This window comes from Strongylocentrotus purpuratus, unplaced genomic scaffold (assembly GCF_000002235.5).
Source record: "Strongylocentrotus purpuratus isolate Spur 01 unplaced genomic scaffold, Spur_5.0 spur5_scaffold_5, whole genome shotgun sequence".
NCBI lineage: Eukaryota > Metazoa > Echinodermata > Echinoidea > Camarodonta > Strongylocentrotidae > Strongylocentrotus > Strongylocentrotus purpuratus.
Window position 1 is genome coordinate 40,218,564 of NW_022145611.1, and position 18,843 is coordinate 40,237,406.

Below are 18,843 nucleotides of genomic sequence, written 5' to 3' on the forward strand. Positions count from 1 at the left end.
CTCTTCACCACCCTACGCTAACTTTTCACCACCCTATAGCGCCATGTACATTGTCTATGGATAAATGGTAATATTAACTCTTCACCACCCTACGCTATCTTTTCACAACCCTAGCGTCATGTACATTGTCTATGGATAGATGGTAATATTAATTTTTCACCACCCTACGCTAACTTTTCACCACCCTAGCGTCATGTACATTGTCTATGGATAAAGTGGAATATTACTCTTCACCACCCTACGCTAACTTTTCACCACCCTAGCGTCATGTACATTGTCTATATATGGATAAAGTGGAATATTAATTTTTCACCACCCTACGCTAACTTTTCACCACCCTAGCGTCATGTAGGCTACATTGTCTATGGATAAAGTGGAATATTAACTCTTCACCACCCTACGCTATCTTTTCACCACCCTAGCGTCATGTACATTGTCTATGGATAAGCTGGAATATTAATTTTTCACCACCCTACGCTAACTTATCACCACCCTATACCGTCATGTGCATTATCTATGGATAAGCTGGAATATTACCTCTTCACCACCCTACGCTAACTTTTCACCACCCTTCCGTTATGTACATTGTCTATGGATAAACTGGAATATTAATTTTTCACCACCCTACGCTAACTTTTCACCACCCTAGCGTCATGTACATTGTCTATGGATAAAGTGGAATATTAACTCTTCACCACCCTACGCTAACTTTTCACCACCCTAGCGTCATATGTACATTGTCTATGGATAAACTGGAATATTAACTCTTCACCACCCTACGCTAACTTTTCACCACCCTACAGCGCAATGTACATTGTCTATGGATAAACTGCACTCTTAATTTTTCACCACCCTACGCTAACTTTTCACCACCCTAGCGTCATGTACATTGTCTATGGATAAAGTGGAATATTAATTTTTCACCACCCTACGCTAACTTTTCACCACCCTAGCGTCATGTACATTGTCTATGGATAAAGTGGAATATTAACTCTTCACCACCCTACGCTAACTTTTCACCACCCTAGCGTCATATGTACATTGTCTATGGATAAACTGGAATATTAACTCTTCACCACCCTACGCTAACTTTTCACCACCCTACAGCGCAATGTACATTGTCTATGGATAAACTGCACTCTTAATTTTTCACCACCCTACGCTAACTTTTCACCACCCTATATAGCGCCATGTACATAGTCTATAAACTGGGATATTAACTCTTTACCATGTTAGTTTGTGTTAGTTATGCCTATGCCTTCACGGTGACCATAATGGTAGGAATACTCCCCAGCAGAGGCCGCACCCCGGGGGGGGGGGGGGGGGGGGGGGGGGGGGGGGGGGGGGAGTATGGACACAGTGCCCCCCCCCCCACTTTTTCAAGCACCCGAAAAGTGCCCTTTTTACATAGGAATAGTGCTCCTTTTACTCTGATAAGTGCCCCTTTTATTTTGACACGTGCCCCTTTTCCTTCGACAAGTTCCCATTTTCAAATGCAATAAGTGTCCATTTTCCATTCTCGTAAGTGCCCTCTTTAATCTGTAGTACTAGGGTAGGTGTGGGGAATTGGAGACCCTTAAGCACATTTCCATAATTTACATAAACATGAAAAATGTTACACATACAGAAAGTTTTGTTTTCTCTTTAGTAACTTCTTCTCTTTATTGGGAAACAAAATTGTGGTCATGATGTAACTGATTAATAACCCAGGTCTTACCTCTTTCCAAACTAGTCAAATTGAGAGAGTGCAAAAACGTGCCCTTCGTTTGATCATGGGTTCAGCTTATTCATCTTACGATGAAGCGCTGGACCACACACGTCTTGAGAAACTCGAAGTTAGAAGGGATCATCTTTGTAAGAAATTTGCCCAAGCCCTCACGAAATCTAGCCACTTCAATAGCTGGTTACCCCTTAGGAGACAACATGAAGGTTCCCGATCACTTAGAAATAAAACCCACTACCAACAAATGCGCTGTAGGACAGAAAGGTACAGAAAAAGCCCCATCCCCTTCTTGATTGACATACTAAACAATACCTCATGAAAAGTCTAATAATCATATGATTGCCTTAGATGAATTTGTTTTGTTAAAAATAAATTCATTGATATTATCAAGATTGTGGATTTTGGTGAACACTGTTATCGATGAATTTGGTTATTAGGGATGATGTTCGGTTTACACATACCTTAGATTTGGATATTGATGAATCTTGACTTTTTCTTTCACCTCCTTACATTTTCTCTCTTTTACTATATTACTCTTTCTCTCCTTCTGTTATTCCTTCTCTCACATACTACCTTTTCTATCTTATTCCTCCCCTCTCTCTCTCGCTCTCCCACTTCATATACATATTATGATATACACATCTGCCTTTGCTGTTGTATCGCCTAATTCCTCGCATCCTACATTCTACATACACTGTTGGTCATAAAGGTGGAATATTTATTTTTACCCCAGTTTAGGGAAGGATTTTTAAAAATTATTTATTTCTAATAGATCTAGATAATGGCATACATTCTCAGATTTTATTGAATACTAATTTGCGAGTATTTGTTTTGCGTGACTGCTTCATCATATGTGTGTTACTATGCTAATCAGCTAAGGGACCTACGTCCTTAAGTCATGATTGACAGTAATGAGGATTAATGCCTCACAAAAGGGCACTGATATATAGCTGATCGACACGATTTTTATCCTGGGGCCTCACAGTAACGAGGCCATTGCTTAGCCCCTGAATCATGACTGTACGCAGTGTTTGCTAGGGTACGCGGCCCCTTCCACAAATCCCCCAAAACGAAGAAAATGCAATAAATTGTCAAAAATTCATTGCATTTTCCCCCGGCCCCCAACAGGAAAAATTCCTCTGTAGGGTCATGCATTATGGTTCAAGGCATGGCCACACAGAGAAATTTTTCCTGTTGGGGGCGGGGGGAAATTGCAATGAATTTTTGACAATTTATTGCATTTTCTTCGTTTTGGGGGATTTGTGGGGGCGGCCGCGTACCCTAGCAAACACTGTGTACAGTCATGATTCAGGGGCTAAGTAATGGCCTCGTTACTGTGAGGCCCCAGGATAAAAATCGTGTCGATCAGCTATATAAGTGCCCTTTTGTGAGGCATTAATCCTCATTACTGTCAATTATGATTTAAGGACGTAGGTTCCCTAGCTGATTAGCATAGTAGCACACATATGATTTAGCAGTCACGCAAAAGAAACACTCGCAAATCAATATTCAATAAAATCTGAGAATGTATGCCATTATCTAGATCTATTAGAAATAAATAATTTTTTAAATCCTTCCCTAAACTGGGGTAAAAATAATTATTCCACCATTATGACCAACAGTGTATATATATATGATGTTTTAAATGTAAATAATAGCCTATTTGTATTTATTTGTGGACTCTGTATAGTGTACAAGTATAATTTATCTAATTTCACTTTTAAGTATTATTTTAAGCATACAACCTTTTTAAATGATGAATTGTATTTTAATTTAACAATATTCACATATCAATATATCATGTATTCCTTGTACCTGGTTTGCTCTCTCATCTGACGATGAAGCATTCAAAAACACATAGCCTTATTTCTGGCTTTCGTTACTCCTGATTCTTAGTTTTTATCTTATGGTATTTTTTCTTCCAACACTAGTTCTTCCTCTCTGACTCCCACCTTTTTTCTCTCCCTTCTTGATTATCTCTCTCCCTCTCTCAACCTGATCATCTATTAATCTATTTGCCTTTATACCATCTGATAACTCTAGCTATTTCGGTTTAAAATGTAAAAGAATATTAGTTGAATATTATTGCGTTACTAATTTTGTATGCAGTTATTATTTTGTGTAATGCTTTTTACAATGTTCATTATAATCTGTTTTTATGTCAAAGACTTGTAAAAAATCGTGCAATTCAGCCTTTGGGCTGCAATGTGATTTTTTGAATAAATAAACCATTATATATATATAAATAATTTATGACGTCATCACCAAAGGTCTCTCATTACCAACATGCGTAGGTAATAAGGGACAGTTACAAATCAAGACATTTCAAATCAAGACATCAAGACAAAAATGGGATTGTTATAGTTAGTTCAAACACTTTTTGAAAGAGATACATGCAGCCAATGAACTTACTGTAATTTTGAAACAATTTTGAAAGAAGAAATTAATCCCATGTTATCCGCTTGTTATGCTTTATAATTCATTGATATTACAGTAGATAACATATTGCAATTTAGTATTGGCCACCAGCGCCAAAATCAAAATCAACTCTATTTATTTATTGCAAAAGAAAGCCCTTCGTATTATGTACCGGTTCACCATTATTTATCTCACACAAGTCCAATATTTTACAAACTGAAAACCCTTACAGTATTCGACATAAATTCGCTACAATGTTTACTGATCATGTTTAAGTATTTAAAAAATATGCTCCCTCTTTCATTTCAAAACTTTTACACTATGAATAAAGCTATTTACTCTTACCCTACTCGTAATTCCTCAAATTTTCATCTAGTATACCCGAAATAAATCCATAAGACACCATGGTCCTGACCTATGGAACTTTTTCCCAGAATCTATTAAATCATGTTGCTCCCTCTCAGGGCCGTAGCCAGAGTTTGATGTTTAGGGGGGGACACATACATGTAATTGATCGACGTTCTGGGGAGGGGTCTAAACAATTTCAATTTTTTTTGGGGGGGGGGGCACGTGCCCCCCCCCCCCGTGGCTACGGGCCTGCTCACTCTACTCATTTCAGGCCAAAGTTAAAACGATGTTATTATCAGAATACTCAAGGTAGAATTTCTGTGTCAACTCTTCATTGTTTATCATGTCATCTCTTCTTTCATTCGAATCATTATCATCATCATCATCATCATCGTCTTCATCATCATCATCATCCTCATCTGCATTGTCAATATCACCATCATCGAAATTTGTATTTTCAATTACCTATCCGTATCTGCTTAATATGTGTTAATATATTCATGAGTTTTTGTCTGGGGTTGTCGTTTTATCAAGCAATCTGCTTACAATGACAGTCCTTCTTCCGCACATAATTGTATCATGTTTTATAATGTTTGAGGAAACTTAGTATTTATGACATTTTATATATATATATATATATGTATTTGCTAATTTATGATTCATTGTCAGAAAAATACTTATTGTACTTTATATTATTATTGTTATCGAAAAACTGTATGATTACACGAATGCAGAAGAAAATATAATCAAATCAAAATATACTTATGTTATTTTATCTAAGGTCTTTTCAGTCTTCCGTTATGAAAATGTACTTATAACCCTATCAGGATTGGGTTTTTTCCTCTTTATAAGATGTAATTTTTCGCACTGCGACCTCACAAATCTTAACACTTTTCCTCGCTCGCAAATAAATGTTCAGACCATCACACCCAACTGCAAAGCATGATGCATTATGCAATATCTTGTATGGTGTATAAAGTGAAACAAATATTGAAATCATCCCTGTAAACACAATGTAGGGGTATATACCGAAGTCTAAACAATGTCTATTTTCTCTTTGAGATTTCCCTTTGTAGCCTAGGTGCCTTTTTTTCTTAAGAAAGTGTCCTTTTTTCTTGGTGCCCCCCCCCCCACTTTTGAAGTCGCTCGGCCGCCCCTTTTCCCCAGTGAGTGGAGACTACAAACTTGCGATTGATTGGAGGACTTACGATTGATTTGGATCAATCGTAACTCTATAAGACGGGGACAACTAAGCTCTCATGAAATTCTCACAATGATACACATCTGAAGTTTGAAAATAATATTAAGACTGCGGACACTAGAATATTTCGAAAACTAATAAACATTTATTGAGAAATTACAGGAAATGCCAATGCATATATGACTTTTTTCCCCTTTCAATTCTATTTTCTCTTCTTCGTTCTCGTAGACATAGCCTCTACGGTAATACATGGCAACATTAGAATAACGAATCATTACTAGTACTGTATAGATCAGGCGCGCCGGAAACAGTTTGGGATGGGGGGGGGGGGGGGTTGGGGTGGCAAACATTCCAGGGGGCTCACCTTCCAGGGGCAGTGACGTAATGAGAAAAAACGTTCTGAAGGGGGGGGGGGGGCAGACGAAAAAATCTGCATCACCACCAGTCTTACATCTACCATGCAGCTCCCGCGGAACGTTTTTCAAAGTGGAGTATTAACGATCAGGTAGAGCGTAAATTGGCATAGGGTCCAGGGCATGAGTCTTGGTAGGGGGGTCAAGGGGCTGAGCCCCGGAAGCTCAGGGGTTTTAGGTATTAAATTACGGTTAGATGAGCATCCAGGGGCCCTCTTTAAGGCCAATGACTTGTTCCAGGTGGGGAGCCCCCAGAAGCCCAGAGGTTTTAATATTTAACTACGGTCAGATGAGCATCCAGGGGCCCGCCCTATAGTGGGTCCAGGGGGCAGAGCCCCCGGAAGCTCAGGGGTTTTAGGTATTTAATTACGATCAGATGAGCATCCACGGGCCCGCCTTAGGGCCCCTGGTGGGCTCCAGGGGGCAGAGCCCGGGGAAGCTCAGGGGCTTAGGTATTTAATTACGGTAAGATGAGCATCCAGGAGCCCGCCTTAGGGACATTGGTGGGGTCTAGGGGGTATAACCCCCGAAAGCTCGGGTTTTTTAGGTATTTAATTACGGTCAGATGAGCATCCAAAGGACAGAGCCCCCGGAAGCTCAGGGGTTTTAGGTATATTACGGTCAGATGAGCATCAAGGGGGCCGCCTTAAGGCCCTTGGTGGGGTTCGGGGCGGAGCCCCCTTAAGCTCTGGGGTTTAAGGCATTTAATTACGGTCAGATGAGCATTTTTTATACCTTATTTGTGACATTGGCAGGTCACTTATTTTTTCTCTCCGTCTTTCTTTCTTTTTCTCTTTAACATACTTTTTCAAAAAGTGAGGTGGGGGGGGGGGGGGGGAGGCTCGAGCCCAGCCACTTTGCAGACCATGACATAAAGGCTTCTAAATAAGCGTATTTTTCGCTCGACTGTAATTTGGGAATTTCTTATCGTCCAACAAACGCATAAAAAGGTAAGACTTACAACAACAAAAATGGAGAAAAAATACCGGAAAATCATGTCATAACAACATTTGTAAATTACTGGAATCGAATAAGAAATACACCCCCCCCCCATCAGTACGCCAGCGTTCGGGGGCTCATGTCTTCTCACCCCTATAACAAAAAAACAGACACGCTTTCCCATTTTCGCACAATATGTCCATGATATGCGCTATTATAAAGACCTCCATTATACCGTATAGGTGGCATGCGCAATGTTTATGAAATTTAATTCCTGTGAACGTTTCTTTTCTTTGAATGGAATTGTATATGTGATTTAATTCAGGATTTTATTATTGTTATGTTCTCTTGGGTTAAAAATACAAACCATGTTTACTCCTTTACTGTTTTTTTTGTTGTTTTTTTTGGAGGGGGGGGGGGGGCGTTTTTGTGGGGGGGGGGGCAAAATGCGTTTTGTTAACAAATTCGTTGTTATTCACATTCTCTCTAGTATAATTATATGGGAGATAAATTCAATGTTGTACAGTCAGTTTACATCTCAAATGCAGCTGTGCACATATTTAAAACATTAGACATGGCAACCAAGTCACAATGAAAACCACGTATTATTAAAAACATTTACGAGACCAGCTTTGCCTTCGTGCTTCATTATGTTGTCATCCCTTTGGAATCAATGTGGAATTGTGTGGAGGTCCTACATAAACAGCACAACAATTTCGCCGTTCATTTCCGATTCTCTTGAATTCATAACGACTGAAATAAGATCCATTCAAGTTGCAAACTTCCGACGAATCAACAGTTTCCCAGTTGCATGTACCTGCATAAGGTCTTGCGGTACCGCAAAATATTTCGGGAACAAGGTGTAATTGCGCATTTGCCAGGTATATTGAGGTTCATTTGTAAAATATATTCCACATATTACAGAATGTTACAATATATGTTTTCTCTACAGTTGTATTAGAAAAAGATATACAGGCTAGTACAATAGAATTTTAAATTCTTGACGATAATATTTTGGAGAGTGCAAGTTTTATAATTTGTTTGATAGTCTGTTAAATGAAGAGGACTGTTTCATTGTTAAAGTATCTCACCCGTCTACATATCAAGCCCTATATATATATTTTTTTAATTTATATAGGCGACAGAAGGGGATCGCATCTGTTTATTTCAGTTCATCCTCGTGAAGCAATTGCTTATACATAAACCCACCGATCGGAAATAATAAATCTCTTAAAGGTTTTATTTGAACCCCATGATCTCTTTTTCAGCCAACATGAAAGTCTGAAGAACTTTGCAGGAATTGTGAATATGTCACGTATGTCCTATCTGTTAGCAGTGTCCTATAGAATTCAAATTATGCAAGGAAACCTGTTTACTTTTAAGACTTGACCGTCAGACGCTATTGAATGAATGATTGACTTGCTTTGGTAAATAGAGCTGTAAGGGGTACATGAGCATTACATGCAGGCACGGATCCAGGATTTCTTAGGGGGGGGGGGAGGGCAAATTTGAAATCATGCGAGCCAAATATTGGTACGTTATGGTGACCAGCAGTGACGTAATTGGGAGGGGGTGGGTGCAAGTAGGGGCGAGTTTTCCCCCTCCCTCCTCCGCGAAGCGCGGAAGCTTTGACATTTCAAAAAATTATTAGAGAAAGAAGACGATTCGTTGTACCGTTATCGACTCTTAATCTTCGTCTAAATTCAGTTCCCCCCCCCCCCCCCACCCGTGCGAAGCTTCGACGTTTCATTTAATTTTTCGAGAAAGAAGACGATTCGTTGTACCGCTCTCGAAAATATTCTTCGTCTGAATTCAGTTTCCCCCCTCCCGCGCTCCCTCGCTACGCGTTTTGGGGGGGGGGGGGGACCACCCCACCGCCCGCTGGCTACGCGCCTGCAGTCAGATGAACTTATGTTGATACCTTGTCTGCCCCGGAAGTTCAGGGGTTTTAGGCATTTAATTACGGTCAGATGAGCATTATTTTGATATCTAATTGTGACATTTGCAGGTCACTAATTGGCATGGGGTTCAGGGGGCGGAGCCCCCGGAAACTCAAGGGTTTTAGGCACTCAATTACGGTCAGATGAGTATCAAGGGGCCCGCCTTGAGGCTTTTCGTTGGGGTCAAGGGGGCAGAGCCCCCGGAAGCTCAGGGGTTTTAGGCGTTTAATTGACTGTCAGATGAGCATCTAAGGGCCCGCCTTAGGGCCCTAGGTGGAATCCAGGGGGCTGAGCCCTCGTGGTTTTAGGCATTTAATTTAATCATGGTCAGATGAGCATATTTTGATACATCATTATAATGTGTCACTGGCAGTTAACTATTTTTTCTTTCTTGCTCTCTTTATTTCTATTTCTCTTTAATATACTTTTTCAAAAAAAGTGGGGGGGGGGGGGGAGGCTCGAGGATCCCGATCCCCGCCGTTCCGCGGGCCCTGACATGTAGGCATCTCAAAAAGCATTTTCTTGCCTGGCTGTAAATTTAGGAATTTGTCATTTTTCCAACAAACGCATACAAAAGTACAATTTACTTAAAAGTGATGAAAAATCTCGGATAATTATGTCATTTCAGCATTATTTGTAAACCACCGTTATGGAATTAGAAATAAACCACGTTTGAATTTTATTTCCCCAAAGCCCCCCCCCTCCCCTATCAGTACGCCAGTGCCCCCCCCCCGATTTACACCTTGTTGACGAGAAAATTACAACTGATATCCCTTACCTTTCTTCATTCTCTTTTTGCTCTTTCCCTTTCTCTCCTCTTTCCCTTTCCCTTCTCTCTCTTTTAAGTTTGCCTGGGGGGGGGGGGGGCAAGGTCATTTTGGCCCCACTCCGCTCCACACATTGTTGACTGATCTCCCCTTCTTTTCTCCCTTTTCTTTTCTTCTTCCTCTTTTTTGTTCCCTTTTAGCTCTCCTCTTTTCCTTTTCCTTCCTTCTCTTTTTTTTAACGCGGGGACGGGGGGGGGGGGGGGGGGGGCAAGGGCCTTTTGCCTCCACCCCCCCCCGATCGGAAAAATTGCAACTGATATCCCCCTTCTTTTCTTTTCTTCTTCCTCTTTTTTCCTTCCCTTTATCTCATTTTTCCCTTTTTTTCTTTCCCTTTCCTTCCTTCTCTTTTATTTTTTGATTGGGGGAGGGGGCAGCAGCCTGGGAGGCAATTCCTTTTGCCCCCCCCCACGATCTCCTTCTTCCCTCTTTTCTTTTCTTCTTCCTCTTTTTTCCCTTTTTCTCCTCTTTCCCTTTCCCTTCTTTTCCTTTTCTTTCTCTCCTTTTTTTCGGGGGGGGGGGGGGGGGGCAAGGCCCGCTCGCCCCCCCTGGATCCGCGCCTCTCTACATGTACTAAATGTACATTTGTCTATTATGTAAAAATCAGACTAATTAAACGAGCGTGCTAGCTAAATTCAATTCGACAACTAATGATCATTATTTTCTCACAAAAAGACATTTTCAAACCTTTTGGTTTTGAGGGAAGTTCTAAATTGTTATTATCATTCAAATTACGTTGGAATTTAACCTCGTCATTATTTTTGGCCTGCACATAGGACATAATACCGTTTTAACTTCAATAAACTGTATTGTAATTGGATGGTAAAAAAAATAAATATTCCAGTTTATCCATAGACAATGTACATGACCGTAGGGTGGTGAAGAGTTAATATTCCAGCTTATCCATAGACAATGTACATGGCGCTAGGGTGGTGAAAAGTTAGCGTAGGGTGGTGAAGAGTTAATATTCCAGCTTATCCATAGACAATGTACATGGCGCTAGGGTGGTGAAAAGTTAGCGTAGGGTGGTGAAGAGTTAATATTCCAGCTTATCCATAGACAATGTACATGACGCTAGGGTGGTGAAAAGTTAGCGTAGGGTGGTGAAGAGTTAATGTTCCAGCTTATCCATAGACAATGTACATAACGGAAGGGTGGTGAAAAGTTAGCGTAGGGTGGTGAAGAGTTAATATTCCAGCTTATCCTTAGACAATGTACATGACGCTAGGGTGGTGAAAAGTTAGCGTAGGGTGGTAAGGAGTTAATGTTCCAGCTTATCCATAGACAATGTACATAACGGAAGGGTGGTGAAAAGTTAGCGTAGGGTGGTGAAGAGTTAATATTCCAGCTTATCCATAGACAATGTACATGACGCTAGGGTGGTGAAAAGTTAGCGTAGGGTGGTGAAGAGTTAATGTTCCAGCTTATCCATAGACAATGTACATAACGGAAGGGTGGTGAAAAGTTAGCGTAGGGTGGTGAAGAGTTAATATTCCAGCTTATCCTTAGACAATGTACATGACGCTAGGGTGGTGAAAAGTTAGCGTAGGGTGGTAAGGAGTTAATGTTCCAGCTTATCCATAGACAATGTACATAACGGAAGGGTGGTGAAAAGTTAGCGTAGGGTGGTGAAGAGTTAATATTCCAGCTTATCCATAGACAATGTACATGGCGCTAGGGTGGTGAAAAGTTAGCGTAGGGTGGTGAAGAGTTAATATTCCAGCTTATCCATAGACAATGTACATGGCGCTAGGGTGGTGAAAAGTTAGCGTAGGGTGGTGAAGAGTTTATATTCCAGCTTATCCATAGACAATGTACATGGCGCTAGGGTGGTGAAAAGTTAGCGTAGGGTGGTGAAGAGTTTATATTCCAGCTTATCCATAGATAATGTACATGACGCTAGGGTGGTGAAAAGTTAGCGTAGGGTGGTGAAGAGTTAATATTCCAGCTTATCCATAGACAATGTACATGACGCTAGGGTGGTGAAAAGTTAGCGTAGGGTGGTGAAGAGTTAATATTCCAGCTTATCCATAGACAATGTACATGGCGCTAGGGTGGTGAAAAGTTAGCGTAGGGTGGTGAAGAGTTAATATTCCAGTTTATCCATAGACAATGTACATGGCGCTAGGGTGGTGAAAAGTTAGCGTAGGGTGGTGAAGAGTTAATATTCCAGCTTATCCATAGACAATGTACATGACGCTAGGGTGGTGAAAAGTTAGCGTAGGGTGGTGAAGAGTTAGCGTAAGGTGGTGAAGAGTTTATATTCCAGCTTATCCATAGATAATGTACATGACGCTAGGGTGGTGAAAAGTTAGCGTAGGGTGGTGAAGAGTTTATATTCCAGCTTATTCATAGACAATGTACATGGCGCTAGGGTGGTGAAAAGTTAGCGTAGGGTGGTGAAGAGTTTATATTCCAGCTTATCCATAGACAATGTACATGACGGTAGGGTGGTGAATAGTTAGCGTAGGGTGGTGAAGAGTTAATATTCCAGCTTATCCATAGACAATGTACATGACGGAAGGGTGGTGAAAAGTTAGCGTAGGGTGGTGAAGAGTTAATATTCCACTTTATCCATAATTGACAATGTACATGACGCTAGGGTGGTGAAAAGTTAGCGTAGGGTGGTGAAGAGTTAATATTCCACTTTATCCATCGACAATGTACATGACGCTAATGTGGTAAAGAGTTGAGATCGTGAAAAATTATATCCATAGAAAATATGTACATGACGGTGACATATAATGGTGAATAGATTATGTGATTTGGTATTTAAAGAGTCAATGCCCCCTTTCGCAGAGAAAAGGCATATGCATGACATGCTTATAATTATGGTGCGGGGATATATTGCAATTCGAAAGAAGATAATAACGTTTTAATTTCTAACATAAATGAGGTGAGGTCGTAGTATAATTCTTTGATTTGCCCTTAAGTACTGCGCTTTACCCCCCCCCCCTCCATCATCTACTCTCATTATATCCGACCACCATGCCTATTTTAATTGGTAGCCAGCCATCGTTGCACTGATCATGCCTGATGGATACAATACACAAAGAATATATTGCGTGTGTGTAGTATAGCGGTTGTACGTGTACAATGCGATCCTTACACTTATCAAATTGGCAATTTTTACACATTGAATGGGCTACCTTCATCTCCGATTAGGTGTGTGAAGAAAAGCTTCACCCGTATCCACTTCCGGTAAGGTTGTCGGAGTATTTCCTGTAAGGTAAGACGGCGTACGCTGGTCAAATATCACAGTCGTACTGTGTAAGAGTTGTTGGGATTACCCCTGACAAGATAGCTTTATTCACATATCAGGTGAAGGAAAAGGATGAGTGCAGTCACAGGTCAGACAGTTTCAAGAATAGCTTACATTAATAAAGGTTCATTTAACCTAATATTATTATCTGTGTGAATTAATAAGATTCCAGTCTAAGGTGTTTCTCGATTCCCGCCTTGTGACAATATGCACTTGGTTTTCGTATGTGAGCAAAGATTATTCGAAGAAAAGAAAAAAATCACTTGGCAGTCTCACCTTTTTCAGGGTTTATTTCGTACCATTCTTTATGCAATACAATGTAGTTTTTAGTTTGGATATTTACCGTGCTATTATGTTCTTATTATTTCATTTCTTCAGTACTCACTTCTTGATTTTCTTCTATTTCCATAGTGCTTAGAGACTCAAATGTAATTTACGCTATATAAAAACTGAATATTAATCTATAAATATCTTACTTGTGTCAGCGCATGTAGCTCCATAATACCCCGAAGCACATGTACATACATTGTTGTCACAGGTACCTGTGTTCATACACGGGATGTCCGCAGAACAGACCACGACTGAAAGTAGAGAAAATATACTAAAATAAATAACGAATTTCACATTTATTGTTAAGGACCAAACTGCTCCAAAAGCGTGGAATTTAAGAATGGTGTACTTAAAATTGTTAATTTAGAAAGTAAGAATTACTTGTTTACCTTCTTAATGGAAATCTTGGGGGAGGGGTGGGAGGGGGGGGGGTAAATTACAATAAAGACCATGCAATAGTTATTAAAGGTTAAAGTCACGATATATGTCATCAATGTAGGTTCTTTATTCATAGGATTATCGCATATTTTCTATCTCAAATACATATGATTTTGTTGTTGTTGCATATATGGCTTGTAACAGGTGGGTGTTCTGAAGAGATAGGATATTCTTTTCATAACATGAACTAACTATCTCTTTAAAATAATGTTTAATGTGTTCTCTATTTTGTAATAGGAATATTAATGTTCAGTCGTCAGGTGAAACAAAACTATATTCTAGTCTGGATATTGTGAAGAAACACAGTGTTTTGGACAACATCAACACGGTGTTTGGAGACTTGATAACGAATACTTGGTATGTATTACAATATCATTGAACATCGAAACATAGTAAACAGTCACCTACTAATCTTGTTTCACTGAAAGGGTATCTATTCAAAACTAATTAGCGAGTACCATCAATTTTAAAAGTATCGTATAATAAGAATGAAAGCTTTGTTTTGCACGTTTGTTGCAATAAACGAAAATAAGTGTTCATTTTTCAAAATTGTTCATAAAGTTATGGATGTACAGTGATTATAAATTGTAGTTAAGAGTACGTTTTCAGCGACTTGTCTCATACAAATCAAGGGGCCGGAATAATAGTGCTGATTTCATTGAATAGCGCCATATTGTATTATAAACGAAAGAGGGACAAATAATTTTGTGACTTAATGGACTATTTTTAGCGATAGGACCCGGGGTAGCCTAACAATTTGTCAACCTTCTCATTTATGTTCGACACTGTAGCTTGATTCGCACTTTTGTAATTTGGGAAGATAAACTGATTCATTAACTTTTTACGTCAGGCCGTCGCTGGGTCAACTAAAAAAAAAGGCCATTAAAATCAATTAACAGTGTGACTTTTCACTGTTGATCGAGTGGAGATGCAAACCGTGAGTTGAATTTGACTCTGATACGAAGCATGAAAGCCTAGGTATCTATAATGTCTTGATGAGAAAGGAGCATTTGCTGTATGTAATAGGTGTTTGTATGTAATCTGCTTTGACTTGATAGCTTACCTGCACACGGAGTCCCAGCATAACCAGCAGAGCACGCACAGGTATACATGTTCAATCCATTGGTACAATCTTCATTAGCCATACACGGAGTGGAAGCACATTCGTCGATATCTGCGCAAATTGAGTTTCAGTGATAATCATTGGAATAAGAGCGACTAGAAAACAATTTCACTTTTGACCACTTTATCTTTTTTTGTCGGATAGGAAAATTAATTTAAAACTGGCATTTTAAATAAGACAGTTAATGAATTGACAACCTCATTCGTAAAACTACAACAATACATAAATTAAACGAAGTAAATGAACTAAATATCTCTTTTAATGTTTAATGCGTTTTCTATTATTTTTGTAATGGGAATATTAATGTTCAGTCGTCAGGTGAAAAAAATAAAACTATATTCTAGTCTGGATATTGTGAAGAAACACAGTGTTTTGGACAACAACAACACGGTGTTTGAAGACTAGATAACAACACTTGGTATGGATTACAATGTCATTGAACATCGAAATATATTTACAGTCAAATACTTAAACATTTGTTTCACTGAAAGGTTTATATTCAAAACAAATTAGTAAGTAGCCGTCGCCGGTAATCAAATAAAAAAAGGCCGCAAAATAAATTAACATTGTGACTTTTCACTGTTGATCGAGTGGAGATGCAAACCGTAAGTTGGATTTGACTCTGATACTAAGCATGAAAGCCTAGGTATCTATAAGGTTTTGATGAGAAAGGAGCATTATTTTGCTTTATGTAATAGGTGTTTGTATGTAATCTGCTTTGACTTGATAGCTTACCTGCACATGGAGTCCCAGCATAACCAGCAGAGCACGCACATGTATACATGTTCACTCCATTGGTACAATCTTCATTAGCCATACACGGAGTGGAAGCACATTCGTCGATATCTGTGCAAATTGAGTTTCAATTATTAAGTCTTGCCAAAGGACATTAGTGCCGCGGAGGGACTTTAACCGCGGACATGTACATGTGCTTCGGGGTTTAATGGAGCTTTGTCTAGTACATGTACTAGAACCTTATTGAAACAAAACATTTATGTTAATTTCTACGGGGATCAAAATTATGATACATTGGGTTTTGAAGATAATATGCCCTTTTTTGCAGCCAACATCAAATTCTGTAGAACTTTGCAGATTTTAGGAATATTTTATGAATGTCCTATCTGTGAAATTTAAACGTTAGCAGAGTCCTAATGATAAAATTATGCAAAGAAACCCGTTTACTCGCTAGACTTCACTGTCCACACTATGGAGTGACTGACTGGCTTTTTTTTTATACTGCTTTGGTAAACATACATAAAATGAGCTGTAACGGGTACATGAGCATTTGTCTACATCCCAAACCCACTTCTTGTAATGGCCACAATTAAACTGATTGAATCTTTGCGCAGCATCAAACGTACGACCATTCGGTACAATGGTCTGAAAATCAGACTATTACTTACTGGCTCTATAGCTCTTAAGTCGATTCGACAACTAGTCGTTGTTTTCCCACTTCAAGACATTTTGAAGCCCCCTTTTTTTTAGGGAAGTTCTAAATTAGTATTTACTTTCAACTGCCGGTGGAATTTCACCTTTTCATTTTTTTTTGACTGCAAACGGGACATAGTACCTTTAATACATGTACTACACAAAAGCTCCATTAAATCCCGAAGCACATGTACATGTCATCCAATACGTTACCGACCCGTTACACAGGGTAGCGATTTCTTTTTTTCAATCATTCATTTTTTTCTCTCTATCGCTTCCTCTTTTTCCTCTCTTCTTCTCTTTGGGCTTAAATGAATTATCACTTTCTTTTCTCTTCTTTTCTTCCGTCAATCTCTCTGGACCCAATCTCTTTATTAAGCCAGTGAGAATGATATATTTACATACCTCTGTCACACACAGATCCTGTAAATCCATCAGCACATGTACATGTATTGGTACCAGTTACACATGTACCTTGGTTCAGACACGGGTTGTCACCACCTGCACAGTCGACTACAAAGAAGAGAGAAATCATTCCAAACTAATCTTGCACATTTACTGAGAAGGAAAATAACAAGTGACTATTTGTGAGAACAGTCACGCTTGGTAAAAAATCTTATATTCAAAATAAATGATTGGAATTTGTATTGTTAATTTCATCAAACTCCAGAGGTGTATCCACGTGTATCCACTTCCGGTAAGGTTGTCGGAGTATTTCCTGTAAGGTAAGAAGGCGTACGCTGGTCAAATATCACAGTCGTACTGTGTAAGAGTTGTTGGGATAACCCCTGACAAGATAGCTTTATTCACATATCAGGTGAAGGAAAAGGATGAGTGCAGTCACAGGTCAGACAGTTTCAAGAATAGCTTACATTAATAAAGGTTCATTTAACCTAATATTATTATCTGTGTGAATTAATAAGATCCCAGTCTAAGGTGTTTCTCGATTCCCGCCTTGTGACAATATGCACTTGGTTTTCGTATGTGAGCAAAGATTATTCGAAGAAAAGAAAAAAATCACTTGGCAGTCTCACCTTTTTCAGGGTTTATTTCGTACCATTCTTTATGCAATACAATGTAGTTTTTAGTTTGGATATTTACCGTGCTATTATGTTCTTATTATTTCATTTCTTCAGTACTCACTTCTTGATTTTCTTCTATTTCCATAGTGCTTAGAGACTCAAATGTAATTTACGCTATATAAAAACTGAATATTAATCTATAAATATCTTACTTGTGTCAGCGCATGTAGCTCCATAATACCCCGAAGCACATGTACATACATTGTTGTCACAGGTACCTGTGTTCATACACGGGATGTCCGCAGAACAGACCACGACTGAAAGTAGAGAAAATATACTAAAATAAATAACGAATTTCACATTTATTGTTAAGGACCAAACTGCTCCAAAAGCGTGGAATTTAAGAATGGTGTACTTAAAATTGTTAATTTAGAAAGTAAGAATTACTTGTTTACCTTCTTAATGGAAATCTTAAATACATATGTGTTGTAAATTGGAATTTATGTTGTAAATTAAATAGAAATTATGTGGTGCAAAGATGCCCCCCCCTTGCTTCTTCAGTCAATGACAAATTGTTTCCCCTTTAGAGGGATTCCCAATGTATTGTTTCCCCTCTAGAGGGGTTCCCATTGTACTGTTTCCCGCCTTTTTTGGGGGTATCTCTATTGAACTCTTTGCATGAGTGGATTTCTTTTGTGTGATTGCTAGCATTGGTGCATGCTATAGCAGGCAGGTAGCGATTCTAAGCTATGTGATAGGACTGCAAGCACTTGTACATTTGGCCTGCTGTAGGAGGAAATGTGATCAGACTTTGTTTAAAGTCTGCTGTGGATATGATACTTGGTAGCATGCATACGGTCACTGTTGTTTAGCGTTTTGGCTAGTATTGGCCGAGGCTGTTTAACGAAGAGAAAACAATAAAGTACAGACTCTACTTCACTGACTCCGGATGCATTATTTGGTCGTCATGATCTCGAACCCTTTCAATGGTGTCAGAAGTGGGATATGACTGACAGCGAGGGACAATCCAAGACGATTTAGCAGTCCATACCAGACTCACCCTCTCCGTGGCATCGGTGATAGCAACATCATATCAGAGTGACAGAACATGAACTTTAGACTGGTTTTGTGTTAAAACAGCCTCGGTCAGATACTTGATAGTTATCTTTATGCTCATGTATGTTTTGATTTAGTTGATGCATCAATAATATTTTTCTGTTAATCTTTATGCATGAAAAAGCACTTGGAAACCTCAGTACAGGAAAATGACTACCACTACGACTACCTCAACAACTACAACAACAACAGCAACTATCACGCCAACTGCACCCACTACAAAAACTTCCCCGCCAACAACTCCAACAACATCCAGAGAGCAATCATCTGAAATGGATATGATGTCCCAATTTTTCCGTCGATCCATCGGGCTACAGA

At 39.3% G+C, this 18,843-nt stretch overlaps 1 protein-coding gene across 2 annotated transcripts in view; it reads right to left on the bottom strand.

The window, feature by feature from the left end:
- The window catches only part of LOC105437744 (fibropellin-3-like), a 35,805-nt gene that overhangs the window by 7,933 nt on the left and 9,029 nt on the right, over window positions 1-18,843 (bottom strand). The window contains exons 2-4 of one of the 2 annotated variants that reach the window (XM_030999418.1): window positions 15,695-15,805; window positions 14,900-15,010; window positions 13,447-13,649 (exon numbers count right to left, since the gene is read on the bottom strand). In XM_030999418.1, the coding sequence (XP_030855278.1) occupies window positions 13,525-13,649; window positions 14,900-15,010; window positions 15,695-15,805 (347 nt within the window). In that variant the 3' untranslated portion in view covers window positions 13,447-13,524. Of the gene's footprint in view, window positions 1-13,446; window positions 13,650-14,899; window positions 15,011-15,694; window positions 15,806-18,843 lie in introns of those variants that run through there. The other variant, XM_030999417.1, reaches the window with a different exon arrangement.